The 18,904-nt window shown below is 44.8% G+C and overlaps 1 protein-coding gene across 3 annotated transcripts in view; it reads right to left on the bottom strand.

The window, feature by feature from the left end:
• The window catches only part of LOC149328477 (solute carrier family 26 member 10-like), a 68,877-nt gene continuing 49,973 nt past the window's right edge, over positions 1-18,904 (bottom strand). Inside the window, exons 9-17 of one of the 3 annotated variants that reach the window (XM_089562132.1) lie at positions 17,921-18,034; positions 16,322-16,399; positions 15,540-15,635; positions 14,172-14,278; positions 10,973-11,039; positions 9,405-9,541; positions 8,398-8,497; positions 2,280-2,334; positions 1-440 (exon numbers count right to left, since the gene is read on the bottom strand). In XM_089562132.1, coding sequence (XP_089418258.1) covers positions 289-440; positions 2,280-2,334; positions 8,398-8,497; positions 9,405-9,541; positions 10,973-11,039; positions 14,172-14,278; positions 15,540-15,635; positions 16,322-16,399; positions 17,921-18,034 — 906 coding nt within the window. In that variant the 3' untranslated portion in view covers positions 1-288. Of the gene's footprint in view, positions 441-2,279; positions 2,335-8,397; positions 8,498-9,404; positions 9,542-9,751; positions 10,471-10,972; positions 11,040-14,171; positions 14,279-15,539; positions 15,636-16,321; positions 16,400-17,920; positions 18,035-18,904 lie in introns of those variants that run through there. The other 2 variants (XM_089562133.1, XM_089562134.1) reach the window with 2 other exon arrangements.

The following is an 18,904-nucleotide window of genomic DNA, read 5'->3' as shown; positions in this document are numbered from 1 at the left end:
TATTCATAAAAGTGCTTTATTCCTCTCCGATGCAACTTTGCGTAATCCTGCTTGATGTGTATCACTCCTCATGACTCTTCAATTCAAACAGGCGGCACTTCTTGGGCAGGAAATGACAATAATAATATGCCCTTAAATAACAAAAAACACACATATGCGCAGAGTCATTAAGCAGAAAAAAACGCAGAATTGCTGCATCCTGAGGGTGAAATTTTTCTTAACTAGAGCGTTCATTACACTGAACTTTGTTATTGTCAGTTAGGAACAGGTCTAAGCCCAAGCGCTTTGTTAAAGGTACGTCCGAAGTGAGCTTGGAGCCGTTGGCGGAGATGCTTGGCAACTAAGAAGTGCGACTGCATCCTGTATAGTAGGCGTGATGTGATCGGGGCCAATCTTCCGCAGCAGCGCCTCTTGTGTCTTGATGGTTCTCAATGCTGCATCTAAAAAAAGGAAGGTACAGATTTGTAAGTTGGGGTAATGTAAAAAATCACACAAATGCAGATTATCACGTCCCCGAGACCAGGAGTATGCATGAAATGCTTTGCTGGAAACGCGCGCAGCGTGTTCTTGAAGCCCCATGGACTGGACTAGCCTCTCTTGGGAATAGGTCAGGTTAACTAACCGCTGAACATGCCAGTTCACTGCATTCTTCTGTTGTCTCAGCTAGGCAGCGCGCCTTGCTGCTTTTGCAGCTTGAGGAGCCTCCGCCATCACCCGCTTCCATTGGCTTCTTTTACCGCTTTCACTGCCTTACGTGCCGCTGCTTTCCCCGCTCATGTTTTCGTGCCTGGCGGAACGCTAACAGTCTATCCATACTCTGTCTTTTTAATGGGGCTTTGAAAGGGGCTCTCAATAAAGGTGCACGGAGTGTAGGCTGTTAAAGGACTCCGCTTCACGCATATCGTGCCGCAGAATTTTTTTTAAAGTTTTGTATAAGCTGAGTTATCTGTACTAAGAATCTCAATCTAGGCGCCTTTCTTTCTCTTTTGACTTTTTTCCACGCTCAAAGGTCGGTGCTATCACCGACGCGCGCGGGAATCCCTCCGGGGCCGCAGCTTCATGATCCGCCACAGCGGCGCTCCTGATTAGCCGCGCACATGGTAGCAGCGCGAGGCCTGAAAACATCCAATCAGTAGTCATTTATAAACAACATTACATAGGAGCGGGTGGCGTAGGAGGGAACGATCATGAAAGAGTCACCGGAAACGAACTGGAAACTTTAATGCGCGATTATTGGTTCTCTGCAGCACTTAGAAGTGTAGTATTTGGGTCAGGTGTTCTGGGCGAGAGTATGTATTGATTGAGGGAGTTAAAGGAGTCACCAGAAAGTTTTTTCAGATCACCTTAAGGCTCAGTAGCCCTTGCGCAATCTGCGCTGGCCTTAACGATGGGCTATGTCACCTATCTCACCTTAGTGTGCGGCTACACAAAGCAGCAGCTGGCAGTTTAGTGACTCTTTCTGCGTTTTGACGCAGCCGTTTCAATCGCGCAACTAAGAACAAATGCTGGAAATGAGCACTTCAAAAGCAGGACGAAAGGACGGAATGTATTTTATTGAGACATCTACTGCCGACGAGGAGTAGGAGGGCAATTATTGGACCATAGTCGAAGAACGTAGTCCCAAGCTTCAAACTGAGCGAACAGGGTGTGTGATAGGTGATAAAAAATGCTTTATGGCTGAGCAACTACAGGCAACGAATATATGCCATTCATCGCTTGTTTATCCGTTTCTTCCCGTGGCCCTGGGCCGTTGCGCTGCTTCACTAGAAACAATATATACCGGTCCATGAGAATCTAAGCTGCATACCGCAGCAATAAAAAAAAGGTCCCAAAAGTACACATGACACCCAGAGGGTCAGTGGGTCTGTAATCAACGCACCTGCTTTAAAAAACGGTATAGATTGCTAAATAGAAAAGAATTAGGCAAAGGAATTAACTTCTGCGCTCCAGTTGCAGTTCTTAAGATGTAGTGCAAAAGAACGAGTTAGTATATGCAGTAAAATAAAAGGCGCGCGGGCTTTTATGTAAATTGACAATCAGTTACTAAAAAAACATCGTACTAAACTAGTGAGCAAAATATGTAGTTGATATGTAGAGCACAGAATCAAGAAGCCGTTTGAAAGGCCTGTCGTCGTATCGTTGCTGGACGGCAAGTGAGGTTCCTAAAAAAACTTAACGACCTTTTTTGCCTGAAAGCACCGGTTTTGTGAAATATTTGTGCAAAGGATAATTTTTGGTATAAACCACAAAATTTGCTAAAGCACTATTTTCGAACTTACCAGGCAGTGCAGCCAAGTAGAGGAGGCATTTGTTCTGGAGGCATGTGTCCACAATCTTGAGAAAAATAAAAGGAAGGTAAGTAACAGTTTTGTTTACGTACGTATATGTGATTTCAATGTTACAGTGTTCTATTTAAACCAGTGATCTGTTTCGACAGCTTTCTCCTCTCTCTTAATTCATTGTTGGATAGTTTGCAGTAGACTAGAGAGGTTTGATCAGAAGGCAACTCTGCCTAGAAACTCGAACCGTTCGAATTAGCTTGTTAGGCCGGAAATAAAAGCGATCAGTGTTCGGCATATCTGATACTACCTGATTGCAAATTCGATATATCCGAACACTTTTAACCTTAAAGCATTAACATGAAAGTTGAAAGGCACTTTTACGTTTTGTACGAAGGTAAACAAAAGGTTCGAAATAAAGACCACCTCATTACTTAGAAGAAAAAAATCAGTGGGGCACTTTGTTGACCTAACGTACGGTGAGGCGAAAGCCTTAAGCGCACTGTTGCTGGAAATGGAGTAGGAAATTGGTCGAGTTGGGGAATCGAACCAGGGTCTCCGGAGTGCGATACGAGGACGCTAAAGGCGCGTGAATACGGTGTCTTCGTTCGCTCCCGCCTTCCTATGCGAGACAGATACATTTCCTTTACTCAAAAATTCGGGGGGGGGGGGGGGGGCGCTTTTTTGACCTAAAGTGCGGTGAGGCGAAAGCCTTAAGCTAGTGCTGCTGCTTGTGTCACTGATCTGTGGCTAAGATGTTAAGCTTCGCCTCTAAGAGTGGAATGCGACAGCGTCTTGCAACGCTGCCAGGGAGTCCACAGAACGCCAACGCGTTGGTCGACGGTAAATTGGTTTTTGAGGAAAGGAAATGTATCTCTCTCGCATATCTCGGTGGACACCTGAACTTCGCCGTAAGGGAAGGGAGGAAGATGGGAGTGAACGAAGATGCCGTATTAGCTAGACGCGCCTTTGTTCATTCCAAACCATCGAGCTGGCATGGCGGAGTGGTTAGCGTGCTCGTCTCGCACTCTGGAGACCCTGGCTCGATTCCCCAACTCGACCAATTTTCTACTCGGTTTTATTTATTTATGTGATCTGAGTATAAAGGTTAATTAGGCTAATTGGCCTTTCCTATTTTTCTAATGCCATCCATCATGTCCTGTTACCTGTCAAGTTATGGGACACTCTAGAATGTTCGACACAGTGACTATGAAACGTCTAACTATTAATGATGATCAGTGATAGTAAAGCATTATTTGCACAATTCCTGATACTAGTTAATGTATGGCTAGTTATAGTTAACGTGAGCTTAACTAGTACACTGATTAATTAGTGTTAGTTAAGGTACAGGCGCAGTGCACAGTTCCGTATACCACTTTTTACTACTAGTAATTACCAAATAGTCATTTAGTCATTAAGGACCATGATATAATTATGAAACCCCTTTATATCATGTTCCGATGTCTTTCGATTGCACCCGATTAAGTATCGATATAAGGCATGCATCAGAAACGCGGACACATTTGCTAACACGTCTTGGTCACGACAGTATGAGGCATTAAAGGCTTTCGCCTTAAAATTGGATGTTAAAAGCGACCGTGGGACCTTACAGCTTAATCTGCACAAAAATGTCCTAATGTTTTTCAAGGATAGAAAGAGATGGCATAGACATCTGTTCGACCATGCGCTGTTCAGGGGCTTGTATAACGACGTGGTGATCCGTTGTGGTAGCGGATATCAAGAAACTTGCCCACCGGCAGCTGTTTGGTTTAAAAGCCACAAAGGCAAAAAGAAGAAAATGTGTGAGGGAAAGGGGTAAGATCGAGGCACGCGTGGACAAAAAGCTTATAAGAAGGAAAGCGAGATCGCAGCTGAAAAGTGCCAATGAGTGAAGTTGCTGCAAAAACACACCACAGCTGACGAAATTCAACCTCCCACATCCAGCGTCAGCGTTTTCCCGGACAAATGGAACGCCATGTTCAAACATCGATTGCAATATATTTAGGAAGAAGCGCGGTGCATCTCGCTTGGGTACGGGCAGCAGAACCATTTTAGGGAGGAGTTCCTGGGGAGTTCTTCAATACACCATATTGTCACAAAATGCTTCCTATGAAAATTAGATGGTAAGTTTCACGGCAATATACAATTACATTTATTTCTGAAAATTTAATTTGCACCCATTTGGACCATTTAATTTGGTCCAAAAAACAATTTTGCAAGTCGTGTGCCGGCGTTCAACCTCGGCGTTGCTCCGTGTTTGCTATTCATTGCTGCCCACTTCGTCGCTTGGAAGTATAGACAGCACCAGCACTACACTGCTTGAATACACTGGTGCGCTGGACTTGGACGCTGCTAGCTCCGGCAATACAAAAACCTGATCAAGGGCAGTGTTACACAAAATAAAAATGAAGTGACTGCTAGGCAGGATGCTTAGGATACACCGCACGGTGATTAGAGGTGCGCGCCAAGACTGCTGTAGCCACGGTCCTTATCGCGCAGCTGGGCGAAACGCTATCAAATGCTGGTGCCGTTTTTGGTCCGAGCTCGAGCAGAATGGTTATAGGGAACCCAAGCTGAAGTTTGCCGTGTCGATTGCAGCCCCGCAACACACAGCATAGCGTGAGGAGCAAACAGTTTTGGGGGCACTCGTAGTGCTATTGCACGCCACCTTCCTGAGCATATTGGCATGAGCTTCTGCGCTCTGTCGAAGCCACACGCGGTGAGTGTCAGTTATCTGGGTTAAGTCTACAGAAGGGAGGCAAACAGTGTTATCAATCAAACGCGTTCAGAATCGTTCAGAATGTGCTCTCGTGTTTGTAGCGGCCCAAGCGACTGACGCACCAGTTTTTAGGCAACTAGTGTAATAACTGAAGCGCCACCTGGGCAGCGCAGGTTCTCTATTGGTCGTCAACGTAAACGGTACAGAGGTGCCATTCGGGCCGGAAGAGCACTTAGCAGATTGAGAAGTCTGAGTTAAAACAACCCCGCGAGAATGTGCCGTGTTGCATATAAGCGAAATGGAGTCGGTTTTGTGCCATCGCAGGGACCACGAAAAAAAAAACAAGCCAGGGGGAATGAGCTCGCCATTCTGCGTGTACGAGTCTCACCGCAACAAACCTTTATCTCTCTCAGTTGCGCATGCTGGACGTGCATCGCACTTAGAGGCCCGAAGAGTTGAGTGATGAAATGCGAATAACATGCCTGCGGACTTTTCAACACCGATGTATGAGGAGCATGCACTTGGAGCACCGCGCAGAGTTGCTTATGTGTCTCCTTAATATCGGCTCTAGAGTGCAATGCACTAAAAAGCAAGCACTGAGAAACGCCCGCGTTGAGCACAAGTACAGAATCGATCACAGTGGTCTAGAGCGCTCGAGCGGTGCCGCCCGGTGCAAATAAAGTTAAATTCTTAAGTAGGCATTGACTTTCACTGATAATACTTGCTGTAGAGCATTACTTTGGTTTTCTACATGTTAATTTTTAGCCCCACCGTTCTGCTCTGCCTGTCTAACTCATTCATCAAGCTTTGCAGTTCATGTCCTGAGTGGCTTAGCAAGGCAATGCTATCAGTGAATCACAATTTAATGTTCAACAGCCTTGCAAAGGAACAGCAGTTCGCAATTGGTAGCGAGGTGCTGGAAGTAGTAAGAGAATATGTCTGCTTAGGGCAGGTAGTGACCGCTGATCCCGATCAGGGAAATAACTAGAATAAGAATGGGGTGGAGCGCGTATGGGAGGTTCTCTGAGATCATGATTGGCAGTTTACCAATATCCCTCAAAAGAAAAGTTTACAACAGCTGCATCTTACCGGTACTCACCTATGGGGCAGAAACGTGGACGCTAACAAAGAGGGTTCAGCTTAAGTTAAGGACAACGCAACGAGCTATGGAAAGAAAAATGATAGGTGCAACGTTAAAAGATCGTAAGAGGGCGGAGTGGGAGAGGGGAAAAACGCGGGTTAATGACATCCTAGTTGAAAGCAAGGGGAAGAAATAGGCTTGGGTAGGGCATGTAATGCAAAGGCAAGATAACCGCTGGCCCTTAAGGGTAACGGAGTGGATTCCAAGAGAAGGCAAGCGTAGCAGGGGGCGGCAGAAAATTAGGTGGACGGATAAGACAAAGAAGCTTGCGGGGATACGGCGGCCGCAACTGGCAAAGGACAGGGTTAATTGGAGAGACACGGGAGATGCCTTTGCCCTGCAGAGAGTGTAGTCAGGCTGATGATGATGATAATACTTGCGCTAGGGAGAAAGAAGCCTAATAGAGATGTGCACCACACAGGCACCAGCGCCTTACCCCCAGCAAAGCAGCTGCATTAAGATTTAACTTCATTTGCTCTCCAGCAAACCGCTCGAGCGCTCTAGACAAGTTTGATTGACTGTGTACTCAAGCTCCCAAATTATTAAATCGAAAGAGTTATTTGGCTGTGTCGACAATGTCATGTTCGCAAAACGTGTCGGCAGCGGTTTTTCCGTTCGTGTGGAAGTTAAGCGAAAAATAATAATTGTGTTATAGAAGATGATGTGAGGATGATGCACATAAGAATTTTGTTGACGTGGAGTAATTAGTTAACTAATTAGGGCCAACAGTGTCACTTAGACCTTAAAACAGTGTCGCACGTAGATATAGTGCGAGGACGTGAAATCAGAACTCGACATCTATATTTCGGGGGGAAACGCGACCATGTGACACAGGATGATAAAATGTCGCTGTGCGCCAAATTTGATTGATCTGGAGTAATGAGTTGATTAAATAGAGGCCAAAAGGTGATTAAGACGAGAAAATAGCCCCAGACATGCATATACTGCGAGGGCAAAGATAACGGTAGTCGCCAAAATTGGTACAAGTAAAGAGAGAGGCAAAGGGTCCAAACAGAGAAAAAGCAGCAAAAACAGCGGCACACAGTCTAAAGTGAAGCAGAGAGAAGCGACGAGAGTGAAGCAGGCATCAATGCTTTCGCATTCTCTCAAAGAAGGTCGCCGCAGTGGCCTCTAATGCATTTTCCATGATTAAAACAAAAATTTTTCAGACCAAGCTTTCAGAAATAAAGCCATTTAACGGTTCTGTGCAACTCGCGATCATTAATATTTTTACTAACAACACCTTACTTTAGCCACTGACGACTAAATATGCTAGAAAAATTAAATTTCCTCTCATTTACAATTTCGTGCTGACACGCCGCACTTTTCATTCCTGAGACATTTTCACTGTTTTTTTAGTATGTGGATAACATAGCAAAATATTACGATTGACTACTGAGAGAAAATAAATCATGACAAAAAATTTAAAAATTTTAGAATTTCTTAGCTTATCCCATGTTTTCTTTACAAAATAAAATAATTTGTATTGAGTTTACCGCACATGAAAGAGCCATGATTTATCTATATGAAAAAAAATTTTTACAGTTATGCGTAAAAACATTTTCTACAAATTTTTTGTATGCCTAGGTGTTGCAACTGCTTGTAGACCTAAGATGGCTGCCACGGCACGAAAAACTTATCTCCGAAAACAAGCGAGAATAATGTTTGTCATAGCACGCTATAAACCATAATATTTAAAAAAAAATCTAAAGTTGTCGACAGCAAAGTCTGTATCAGATGGTGTGGAGTGGCCGTGAGTACACGAGAACTGCCTGGTGGCCAAGAACGACTGACAGGTTGTTCTTGGGCACTCTAGCAGCAATTAGTCACGAAATCCTGGAAGCGTAATACTTTTTTGAGACGTTCTTATTGCATAGTCTTTGCAGGATAAAATTTCAAACACTACTTTCATGGCCCTTACTATGCTGCACAAACACATATCGTCAGAGTACTTGCCGCAGTTGACCGCACTGCCCACGAAGAAAAGCAGACGGAAGACAAAGCTCGTTATTTCCGTTCTTATCGGTCCACCCACTATAAACGCACGGTTATTTGCAGCTCTGCCAATGACGCGACCTTGACACTACTAAAAACAGTTATGTTCGTTATCTTTGTTTTTTTCCCGTGAAAGCTAACAAATTCTCATTGCTGTTTTTGTGTGGTGTCTCCTGCACTGCAGCGAGGACGGTTCGACAATCAAACCCCTTGTCGGAAGTTTGCAAGAACAAGAATACACATCAGGTCAAAAATTGACTCACAGTGTCCAGCGCACGAAGACCGCACGAGTCGATAAAACTGATAGCTGAACAATCCATCACGATGGCCTGCATGGTCTCAGGGTCAAGATCAGCCTCTTCCCTGAAACATAAGTTCGCAAAGTAACTAAGCTTACAAGTGCAAACAATATGAATGGCACCAACTGATTGTACCTCAATGAATAATATCTCCAAAACTAAGTTTTAAGTGTATGCTTTTTTTCCCGTAGCCTTATCAAAACAAATGATTCCCACAGGAACCTCGCTAGTTCTGGGCAGAAATAAGAATTCTGATTTCCAGTCACGCGTGGTGTTTTTGATTTAACATTGCTAGTATACACAACATTTAAAAAAAGACCCGATGAATAATATGGGAAGGTAGTTCTTGGGCATCACAGACACGATGACTCGCACGCACGCACGCACGCACGCACGCACGCATGCATACATGTTTATGCACATGTACTGATCTTTGCGCCGCTGGAAGGTTGCAATAATTCTTGGTACACAATGTATATGGCTTTACAAGAAATTTAGAACGGAAATAAACGCTCTTTTTCTGGACGCAAGTAACATGACACAACATTCAAAATTTTAACAAATGGAAGTTGCTGACAATAAAGTACTCCTTTTCCAAGCTCTTCAATATGCATGGCCGACAGCTTTTTACCACTTGCTTCCCGAATGTAGCAGCATATTGAGAGAGCAGGCTATTTATTCTCTGTTTTCCTAATTACCTTAGAGCTAAGTGTTTGGAGTTTTGTATAACTATCCCCGCGATCGGGTTTTCAGTTCTTACGCAATGTACATGGCAGCTTCTTAGGTTAAAGATTTTCATACTAATATGAGCAATAAATAATTTGTTTACGACAACGAATAGCGGCCACTTAACAAAGCGACTGTTGTTCAGAGTTTGAGAGCAAAATTTATCACAAACAATGTTGCTTAGGAAGGACACTATGTCCGGATTTTTAGCGGATGGCATTGAGTAACATTGAGTGGTTTCTTACATTTTCTGAAGCTTCGTGATGGTTTTGCTGGAGGGCAGAGAATTCCGCTTGAACATCTCCTCGAAGTCATCAACAATGGTATGGTGCGAGGCGAAGCATAACGGTCCGCCAAATCGGTAAACAGTCACCTTGTCAAGCTAAAATTATAATAGATGAAAAAAAAAGTCAGCCAAACAAAAACCTTCATAAAAATGGCTGCACTTTTTTATCGAGTGATTGCTTATTCGAGGTCACTATTATGTCAGTTGTGAGTTGCCAGAAATATATGTCGTTTACCATCATTCAATGTATTCCCAGTCCTCTTGATTACAACTAAAAGAAAAAAAAAGAAAGTAGTTTTCTGTTTTTTTTTTCGGTTTTCACGGTTGGATAGCATATCTACAACTATTTATTTGCCGCTTTTTGCAATATCAAATGTTAGGAACATCACGGCAGAATGGTGTCCTTGAAAGAATCGACAATGAGAGGTTTATAAAATTGGCCTGGTATGTAGATACACGGAGATTACTGTAATTTTCCTTTAAACACATTTTAATGCCTTGAGAAAGGTAAGCCACAGCAGTTTAAAAAGGCGGTGGCTATGCGGCAGGCACCAAGAAAATTTCACGTTATCAGGAAGTTCGAGCAGACACGCACACACTACCTGTGGGACTGGCTATTAATTTAATGGTTGTATGTAACCAATTAAAGCATATGGTTGCCATAGCAGAGAGAAACACTAAAGACTCTTATTGGCCTTTGTCATAACCACACATTTTCTTACAACTGATTCTATTCTGCACTTAATGGACAATGGGGAAGAATGCGTCGTGCGTTTTAGGATAGAGTCTGATGTGTGTCTTCATTAACAAAAAAGCTTAGCCAGTTGCAAGCAAGATATTTTATGTTTTTTTTTCGGCCACATAAGGTGAAGCAGATACTCCTCCTTCGGTAAGGAAACATATTTTCTGACGACTGCTGTTCCCACCAACCTAGAAAATACATCAAGCCGGAGGACAGTCCAAAGTGTGATGACGTAACGACTTAGTCCAGGAGCCTTTGATGTCTTGTCTGTTCTCTCAAGTTGCTGTGAGACAATATGGCAAATAGAAGACATCACACGTCCACAATATCTGCAGTCTATAAACGCTGCACGCCTAGCTTTACTCGTATTTAACAGCATAACTCGATTTAAATACAACAATCTGCTTTTTACTTCATCCACGAATTGCTTCTGGCGTGTGTAAATGTTTTCCTAGCTTTTTCTCCAGTGCGCAGTCATTTTCCTCCGTACCAAGATATCGTATCTCGTTTCGAAATTTGTTCCGAAATGTTTGAAAGTTATTTTGATTTCTCGCTGTTTTATTTAATCTTAACATCTGAATGCTTGCTAATCGTTTCTATACCTACTATCCACTGGGATATGCTGTCTATCTCATAAGCCTAATTTCCCCTCTGTATATTACACCCCAAGTTAGGGGCCTTTACGCACGAAAAAGTGATGATGACGTCCCGCTCGTTAAAACACCATGCACGAAAAGGGTTACGATAGAACATTATTCTTCTGGTTATTCTTTCATCACACTGACCTCTGACGTCGGCTCCGCCGAAACGAAGATATCAGGTCTGCGGCTCTTAAGGCGAGCTCCACTTTGCCTGTGAGCGGAGAAAAATATTGTGATATTATGCTATGTTCCGTAAATCTTTAAACTGAGCGAAATCTTTTTCTGACTGTCGTTCCCCCTACTACACGCATCCATGAAGCGCCCTGGTGAAACCTTTTAAAATATTTTTAAGTGCGGCGTAAAAGGAATGAGCAGCGCTGATACACAACGCCCGTTGACACTTTCTGATATTCATGTCATAGTGTCAGTACAATATCATCCTTTAACCGCTATGGTGTACCGGCGTCTCTACACACGCGCATGCCACTAGTTCGCGCTATCATTTTCTGGGTAAGACTTCGCTGTTCTGCGCCATTTTCAATGAAATACAGGGGTCTGGAGCGTACACTGCTAGAACCACCTATCTACTCCAAGAGTTGTCGTTTCCAAATGCAAGCCCGACGCCAAACAATTGCTTCACACTTTCGCCTGCGTTAAACTGCCCCTGGCCACCTCGCTACTCCTCGGTCCACAAGTGTCTAGTGCTCCATCATTCCAACTATGAGTAAAGCATCCCCAGCGCAGCCCTGTGTCTGTACCACTCATTAGGTTGATTTATTCACCCATGTTATTTACATAGACAAATAATAGTGGATGTTAGGAAAGCCCTTTTGGAAATGCAGGGTGCACCCATGGTCGGTATTTTGTTTCTCCTCTAGTTAGCTAAGCACATTGCCAACCGAGAAGTACTGTTTAAAAATGTTCTGCTTTTTAAATATTCATTCCATGAACTTGCCTGGAATATGAATGGGAAATTTAAATTCTTTGATTTCGGCAACTGCCCTGCTCTTAACCCACCAATCACCCAAAAACGTTTAGTAACACCTACTGCATATGCATTTACATTGATCTCGTTAGATCTAAAAACTACAGTTCCAGGTATAATGGTGCCGCAAGCGTAGACATCTGTAAGAATGCTACCGTATTCTTGCAAATTGTGTTGGATGATTGCTACAGATTGGTCATCCACCGCGCATGTGAAATCACCTTGATTAAAGTACTTTATGCAGCTTCGATACCCTAATCTTGATACCCTAATCTTGCTCTAAACAACAAGGCACTGCATCCTGAATTATCTTAGAACTAAATCCTTTCTTGCTTGCTTCATGCATCTGCTGCACACGTGCACGGTCTTTTCTTTTACAATCAAATATACTAGCACTCAAACTGCTGTAGGGTGGGATCTATGGGTGACGCAGGGTCGCCAGACACAGGCAGTAGGGACAGTTGGCGGGCCACTTCTTCCCGTATGAAGGCCTTGATCTGGGGAAGCAGGGAGGCCGAGTCAGAGACCAGACTGCAGACCGCCGGCGCAGGAAGGGACTCATCGAGGACTCCGGAACGGCGAGTAGAATTCCTCTGCTTCCTGAGGACGTCATAGCTCTGACAAAGCTGAATGACATCCACCACCGTTTGCGGATTCCTGGCGAGCAACATTTGGAACGCGTCGTCGGAGATGCCCTTCAGGATGTTGCTAATTTTCTCGGCCTCCGGCATGGATGGATTGATGCGCTTGCACAGGTCCAGAACATCTTCTATGTAACTGGTGAAGGTTTCAGTGGCGTGCTGAGCGCGAGCGCGGAGGCGTTGTTCGGCGCGCAGTTTGCGCACAGCTGGGCGGCCGAATACCTCCGAGAAGCTGGTCTTAAAGGACGACCAGGTAGGCAAGTCGGCCTCGTGGTTGCGAAACCACAAGTTGGCAACGTCGCTGAGGTAGAATAGTACGTTACCAAGCTTGGTGGCATCGTCCCACTTGTTGTGGGCGCTGACGCGCTCGTAAGTCGCCAACCAGTCGTCAACATCGTGGTCGTCGGCACCGCTGAAGACGCTGGGATCTCGCTGCCGGAGCCCGCCAGAACACAGGATGGTAGGCGACGGGATGGGGGCTGTCTGGCTGGTGACTTCAGGCATAACTGGCGGCGAAGGTAAGGTGCGGCTACGGAGCTCCAGGATGAGGACGAGAGGGGGAACTTACAGCAGCCTCCACCAAATGTAGGATGGGGTTGTGGCTGAGCAGAACCTAGGTCGCTTTGCAACGTTCAGCAAAGGTGCAGGCCAAGCGTTCGGGCTGCGAGCGAGCGTCACACCTCAGGATCGTCGTCTTCTTTCACTACTACAGTTCACCACAGTGAGCGAGCACGGCTGCTACACTACACTGCGCGTTTGATCTGGGTTTTAAAGCTCTGTATTCTTCCTAACCATTTATTAAAGATAATTCAAGCGAGCCCTTTTTCTTCACCAGCTGATTGCCGCAACCGCACCACCCTTGTCATCAAAATTTACTCTAAACAAAGTGAAGCACTCGCTGATAAAGGCAGGAACTCAGGGTTTGAATGAAATGATATTTCTCCGCTGCGTGCCACATTTTGGTTTTGGCATTGCTCTGAGGTATACATGAGAGTCTGAACATCCTGAATAGAAGTATCGTGCACAAAAAGACGTTTATTGAAATAGTAGGTTCAGTAATTTTATTTTTTTTGCGGAAAACATAACTGTGCAACAGTGTGGACGAAGAAAAAGTGGGCAATTGTTTTCTTTCCGTCCGAGGCCATTGTAGCGAATGTTACTAAGTTTCTACTATCGCAGTCTTCGTTTCCCAGCTAGAATCACTGTAAGCGCTGCTTCCAGCGATAGTTGCGGTGCGACAAGTACCGTCCCATAGGACTCATGCGGTGCCATTTTTTGTTATTTTATTAACCTATTCTTTTCTGTTTAAGAGCTGCTAGCTTGAAATATGAGTTGATTTCGTTGATTTACCTAATTTATCATTGTCGCTATCCACGACCTAAAAACGTTTTTGTACGGTGTTTCTTTTCGCAATGATATTTCAGATTGTTGCCACCGAGAAGCTTCAGATACAGTTTACCATCCTAGTCTACCGCTTTTGCACTGGTACCTTATGTTACGTTTTTAAATTGCCTGTGTTGCCGCCAGCCTACCTTCTGCTATGCGGTGCAAACGACAAAATATGCTATGCAGTTCACAACAAGCTCCTTCCTTACCTTCGTGGGTAGTTTTGCAGTAGAGGGATATTCGCTAATTATAATTCATGAACTGGAAGGAACTGCTCCGATGAAACAGATTTCGGTTAAGGCTCAATCCACCGAAGTGATGGCATGCTTACGTGTTCAGCTTCAAGAATAAAACGAGGAGACCAATCAACGCCCCAACCAAGAGGCCGTAGGTGACATCCAGGAAGACCACGGACAAAAAGCTGGTTAGCCACAAGGCCTGCAATAGGTACATGCAAATATCCTGTCAGTTGAATGAGTGCTATACTGTGGATGCTGCAATTTGGTGCCATTTTTTATTTTCTGATGTTACAATGCAGAAGTGAACATCTCTTCGGCGTAGTAAGCGGTGCACACAAGTGAAGCTTTGCAGTCAGTCCTAAAAGATGACTGCGATCTTTGTATATATACCATGGATGAAGCGGTTGTTCACTAGCATACCGTCTATAAATGAGTAAATACTGTCTAACTGCGCGAGTTTTTAGCGCTACAGCTTCACGTTCATCCTGACCGTAAAGCACAGAAGCTTACACGCGGTGAGTTGCCTTGCGTAATTATTTCAAAAACAGAAAGCCCCCGCTTTAATTGAGCGAATATGCAGTGCAAGCGTAACATCCGTGGTTCCATGGAACGTGGCGCGCGAGCACACGGTCATATGCGATTTTTTTATTAACTTCTCGCGCTATCATTTAAGCGCCAAACTCCTTATCGGTCGCCTGAATTAAAAAAAAAGAGGAGGATGTATGAAATGTTTCTGGGACACTCTATAATTAGTAAGAACTAGAATCTACACCGCCCAGTCAGTAGCTAAATACTTAATTTTGTTCAAGTTTCTTAGGCATCAGCTGTATAAAATCCAAAAATACCTCGACTTACTACATACTGCGACCGAAAACATGGCTAAATGTGCCTCACGAGTTGTGCTTCGTAATATTTTAAATCTTTTGTTAACGTTGGATCGGACTGTTGGCATGAAGATCATGTGTGGTATCGTGAGGCTGTTGTGGCTTCGAAATTGTCCTTCAGAAAGTCAACACAGGCGAAGATTAATTAGAACGCTCGGTATCACATGTCGTTATGTACGAAGGTCGGAAATATGCTAATCGTTTCTCTTCATTCTACACCAGATATTAAGCATGCTAATAGATATAGCGCAGTTTTTAATTTTACTGAAAAACAAAAGCGTGTGCTGATTCAAAGTCCAAAATGGCGCCGCTTCGACGACAAGAGAGGGTAAGTCGCTGAGATTGGACACGGAATTCATAGAGCCTATGATCACTCGCCTGAACTGGCTTGAGTTTATAGTTTTGTATTGGCTTCGAAGAAGTACACCTTCCCAATCTGTATTTTGTTTGGAAAACATGGCAAACATAGTTCGGAATTCTTGAAGATAACCAGGAAGAATAAGAGCAGCAGTTGTCAATCTAGCATTAGTAGTACAAGATACTATGCCAGATCGAATTTTGTGAAAATGTACTTACGAAGTCAAAGCGGCTAATTATCCACAGCCTTGGCAGGTTTCGCAGCTTGAATAACATCGGAACAAGCACCGTTATGACCACCACGCCGAGAACGCCCTGAAATAGAAGCGCAAACCCCTGAAGAAAACAAATGCTCCGGTCTAAACAAGTAAAGAAGGCAGCTTTCAATTTACATAAAGTAGGGACCGCTGAGTGCCAACCTGACGTGTACAAAATTTAATATCTTTGTTTAAGTTCGCAAGCACAAAGACGTTCTAAGCTATTTTGCACCCTTTGACAGTACACAACATCTACGGTGGCTCACAGAGTAGAAGGCCGAATCTCTGTATAGCATGTCAGCAATAGGATGTATCGGGTGCCGCCGCTAGGAGCACTTAAATAGCTACCTCAAAGTTATCATCATCAGCCTGATTACACCCACTGCAGAGAAAAGGCCTCTCCCATGTCTCTCCAATTAACCCGGCCCTTTGCCAGTTGCGGCCACTGTATCCCCGCAAAACTTCTTAATCTCATCCGCCCACATCCGACAACGCACTTCCTCACTCGAACAGGATTTGGACACCCTGGTGTAGTACTTTCCGCAACCTTCTATGAAGAAACAAATTAACCCCACAGTGATGCTCCGCAGAATGCAACACCATGCGCTCTAGAAGTTAGCTGTATTCTGATGTAGCGAAAACAAGATATAGTGGGGAATGTTTTTAGTATCAACGTGATGCGCTGAGCAAAGCACGTGCGCGTTTGCACTGGAAGACATGTTTGCTGCCTTGGTGGATTCTTACCTCTGGGAGTGGTCGGAAAAGCGGAGCGAAGACGTACAGCGTAACTGCCACGAATGAACACGAGACGAGGCCAGAGACCTGAGAAGCAGCAATCAATATGAACTGTAAGAGGCACCGGAAATCAGTGTCAGGTTTTTTCGCCAGGCAAAGAGAGGCACACAGTTGCGCCTATTAATACGGCCGTGGTTAATATTAATATGGCGAGCGATAAGGAAAGAGCGTCAGTTATCGAAGCCAGGTGTTTGCCCTCCTGCGTATTGAGTGCAGTACACCTGCTAAAGAGCTAATACTGTGAGGCCGAAAGAAATGCCAGCTACCAGCACCGCCAGCGTATTGCCGGTTCTAGCCTAGCCAAAGACACTCGGTAGTTCGGTGCCTACCTGATAGGCTGAAAACTAATAACCCCGTTCTGCACTAAAGACAGCGCGATAGTGAAGACGACTCAGTAACCGCATTTTTTTTTCATGCTTTATTGTGCATTTCTTGTATTTCATTTGTTGTATTGCAAGACTGGCTTCAAGAAAGCACTTTTCGCAGCGGTGAAGCCTACGCTACGCTTCAAGCCTACGCTACGCTCATAAGCCATTGACAGGGACTGTGTACAGTTGTGTACTGATGCTTCTTGCGATGCGAAACGTCGTATAAGAAACGATGCAATCCAGCCGTGTCTCCTGCACCAATACTGGCTTCATACTTCGCTGCATATTTTATGAGAATGTCGGCCAGGACAATGAACTTGGCACTCCCAAAATATTGTGATTGGCAGTGAGGGCCGCATGCCTATGCACTCAGGTGACGTTGATCACGGAATGTGATATCGCAATATTTGTTTTTAGCTTCTCATCTCAGCGAAATCTGAACAGAGTGTATAGCGTTCGCCATTCATTCTAGTACCACGGCTGCTCTCTGTGCGGTCGAAGTGAAAAATAGAGGCTGTGCCTTAGTTTTACTTTAAGACTTTACTTTGAAGATGTCGCCTTGTGCCAGGCGACGTTGCAGGACGTCGCTAGGACGTCGCCAGGATTTCGCCAGGTCAGGCGACGTCCATAATTTTCCATTAATATTTCTCCTGCTACTCAAACAGTAGCGTCGCCTCGATTACGAAATGTTGTTCTCGTTATTTTTGCTATCTCCATGAGAATCCATTGCAGGGGTCGCTCAGCCCCGAGTGATAGCTGAAAAAAGTGGTATGGTTTTAACGTAGTTAAACCAAATTAATAGACGTTCGAAAGCTTGTGTTTAGCCTGGCTGCCCTATGTGTTTTCTATGCTGGATCTTGGGCACGTCTGGAGACGACATTATGCTCCGGTTAAGCTCTGATGGAGGTTAAGCTAATCTTATCTATTCACGCCGCAACACGAAGCGTGAATCGCTGCGGCGATAGCACATTGCTCTCGTGCAGTGGCCAGCGAAGAGGATCTGTGCTATTCGCCCCGGGATCGAAACCCAGTAGCTGTAATATCTACTTCATTTCTGCACCTTCAAGGTAAGAACGTCGCTTCAAGACTCTTCCTTGGGTTCGACGCCGTGAAGGATGGCTTTCACACTGAAAAGAGCCATGTAGATCGCCATGTCCAGAACCAATCGAACATATCCCACCTGTGTCCTGGCGCCGACGTCCTTGAGTACGAGAGACCTCGCCAGCGCTGAGCCCGTCGGCATACACATAAAGAAGGAACCGACGACACTGCTCACGCCGTATGCGAGCATTTCCTGTATGAGAAAAGAGAACGTAATGAGATGATAAATCGTGATATCTACACTATGCTGCTGACGTGAAGGAATTCATGGTTTCTAATTGCTTGCGAAGATTGTCATCTTCGCTGAACGAAGAACGCGAAAAAGAAAACTAATGGGGTGATGTGTGTAAGACCATCGGTATATGCACCCCAGCCAATAGCCCGCCGTGGGTATATGCAATTAAGCTTGAGAACATAATCATCATCATTACTTGTTCTTCTAAACTGCCGGAGTCTGAAATTTAAGGACAAGGACAGCAGCTCCATGACGACTGGAAGAGTTAATACTAGTGGTCCTTAGGCATTGTGCATTGCGTCATAGCATAGGCATTGCGCGCAGCTGTGCCTCTCTCAGCCTGCCGTCTACTAATCACGTGGTAAGAAGCGGCGGAGCCAGCGAGCGCGGCGGTGCGCTTGTGCTTGGCGTATCATGTGATTTGCCCGCGTTCCGGGGCCTCAAGGTGAAATGCACATGAAGGCTGACCTTGGGAAAAATGTAGTAGTAGAGCTTTCACTCTAAAAATTGGCCCTCCTCCATGCTGCATAACTCGAGTCAGAAGCGTTCCACTCTGCCGAAGCCAGATAGCCTCCCTGGCTGTGTGGATAATTTAAAGAAAGGCAGAGTAGCAGCCTTACATTGCGTGGACACCTGAGCCATGCAATGAAAAAGATTGGTCAGAAATAAATTATAGGTGAAGTAGTCTTGGACACCTCAACGGTGTCCGTGGACACCTCAACCACGGCATGAGAGAACGGAGGGAAGTGGCAGTGGAAGAAGGCATAAGTAAATCCTGTAGTGGAGGGCTGCGGAATAATTTCGACCACCTGGGGATAATTAACACGC

Source organism: Amblyomma mixtum, chromosome 9 (assembly GCF_055824585.1).
Source record: "Amblyomma mixtum isolate Tamu chromosome 9, ASM5582458v1, whole genome shotgun sequence".
Taxonomy (NCBI): domain Eukaryota; kingdom Metazoa; phylum Arthropoda; class Arachnida; order Ixodida; family Ixodidae; genus Amblyomma; species Amblyomma mixtum.
This window is presented reverse-complemented; position numbering and strand designations above follow the sequence as displayed.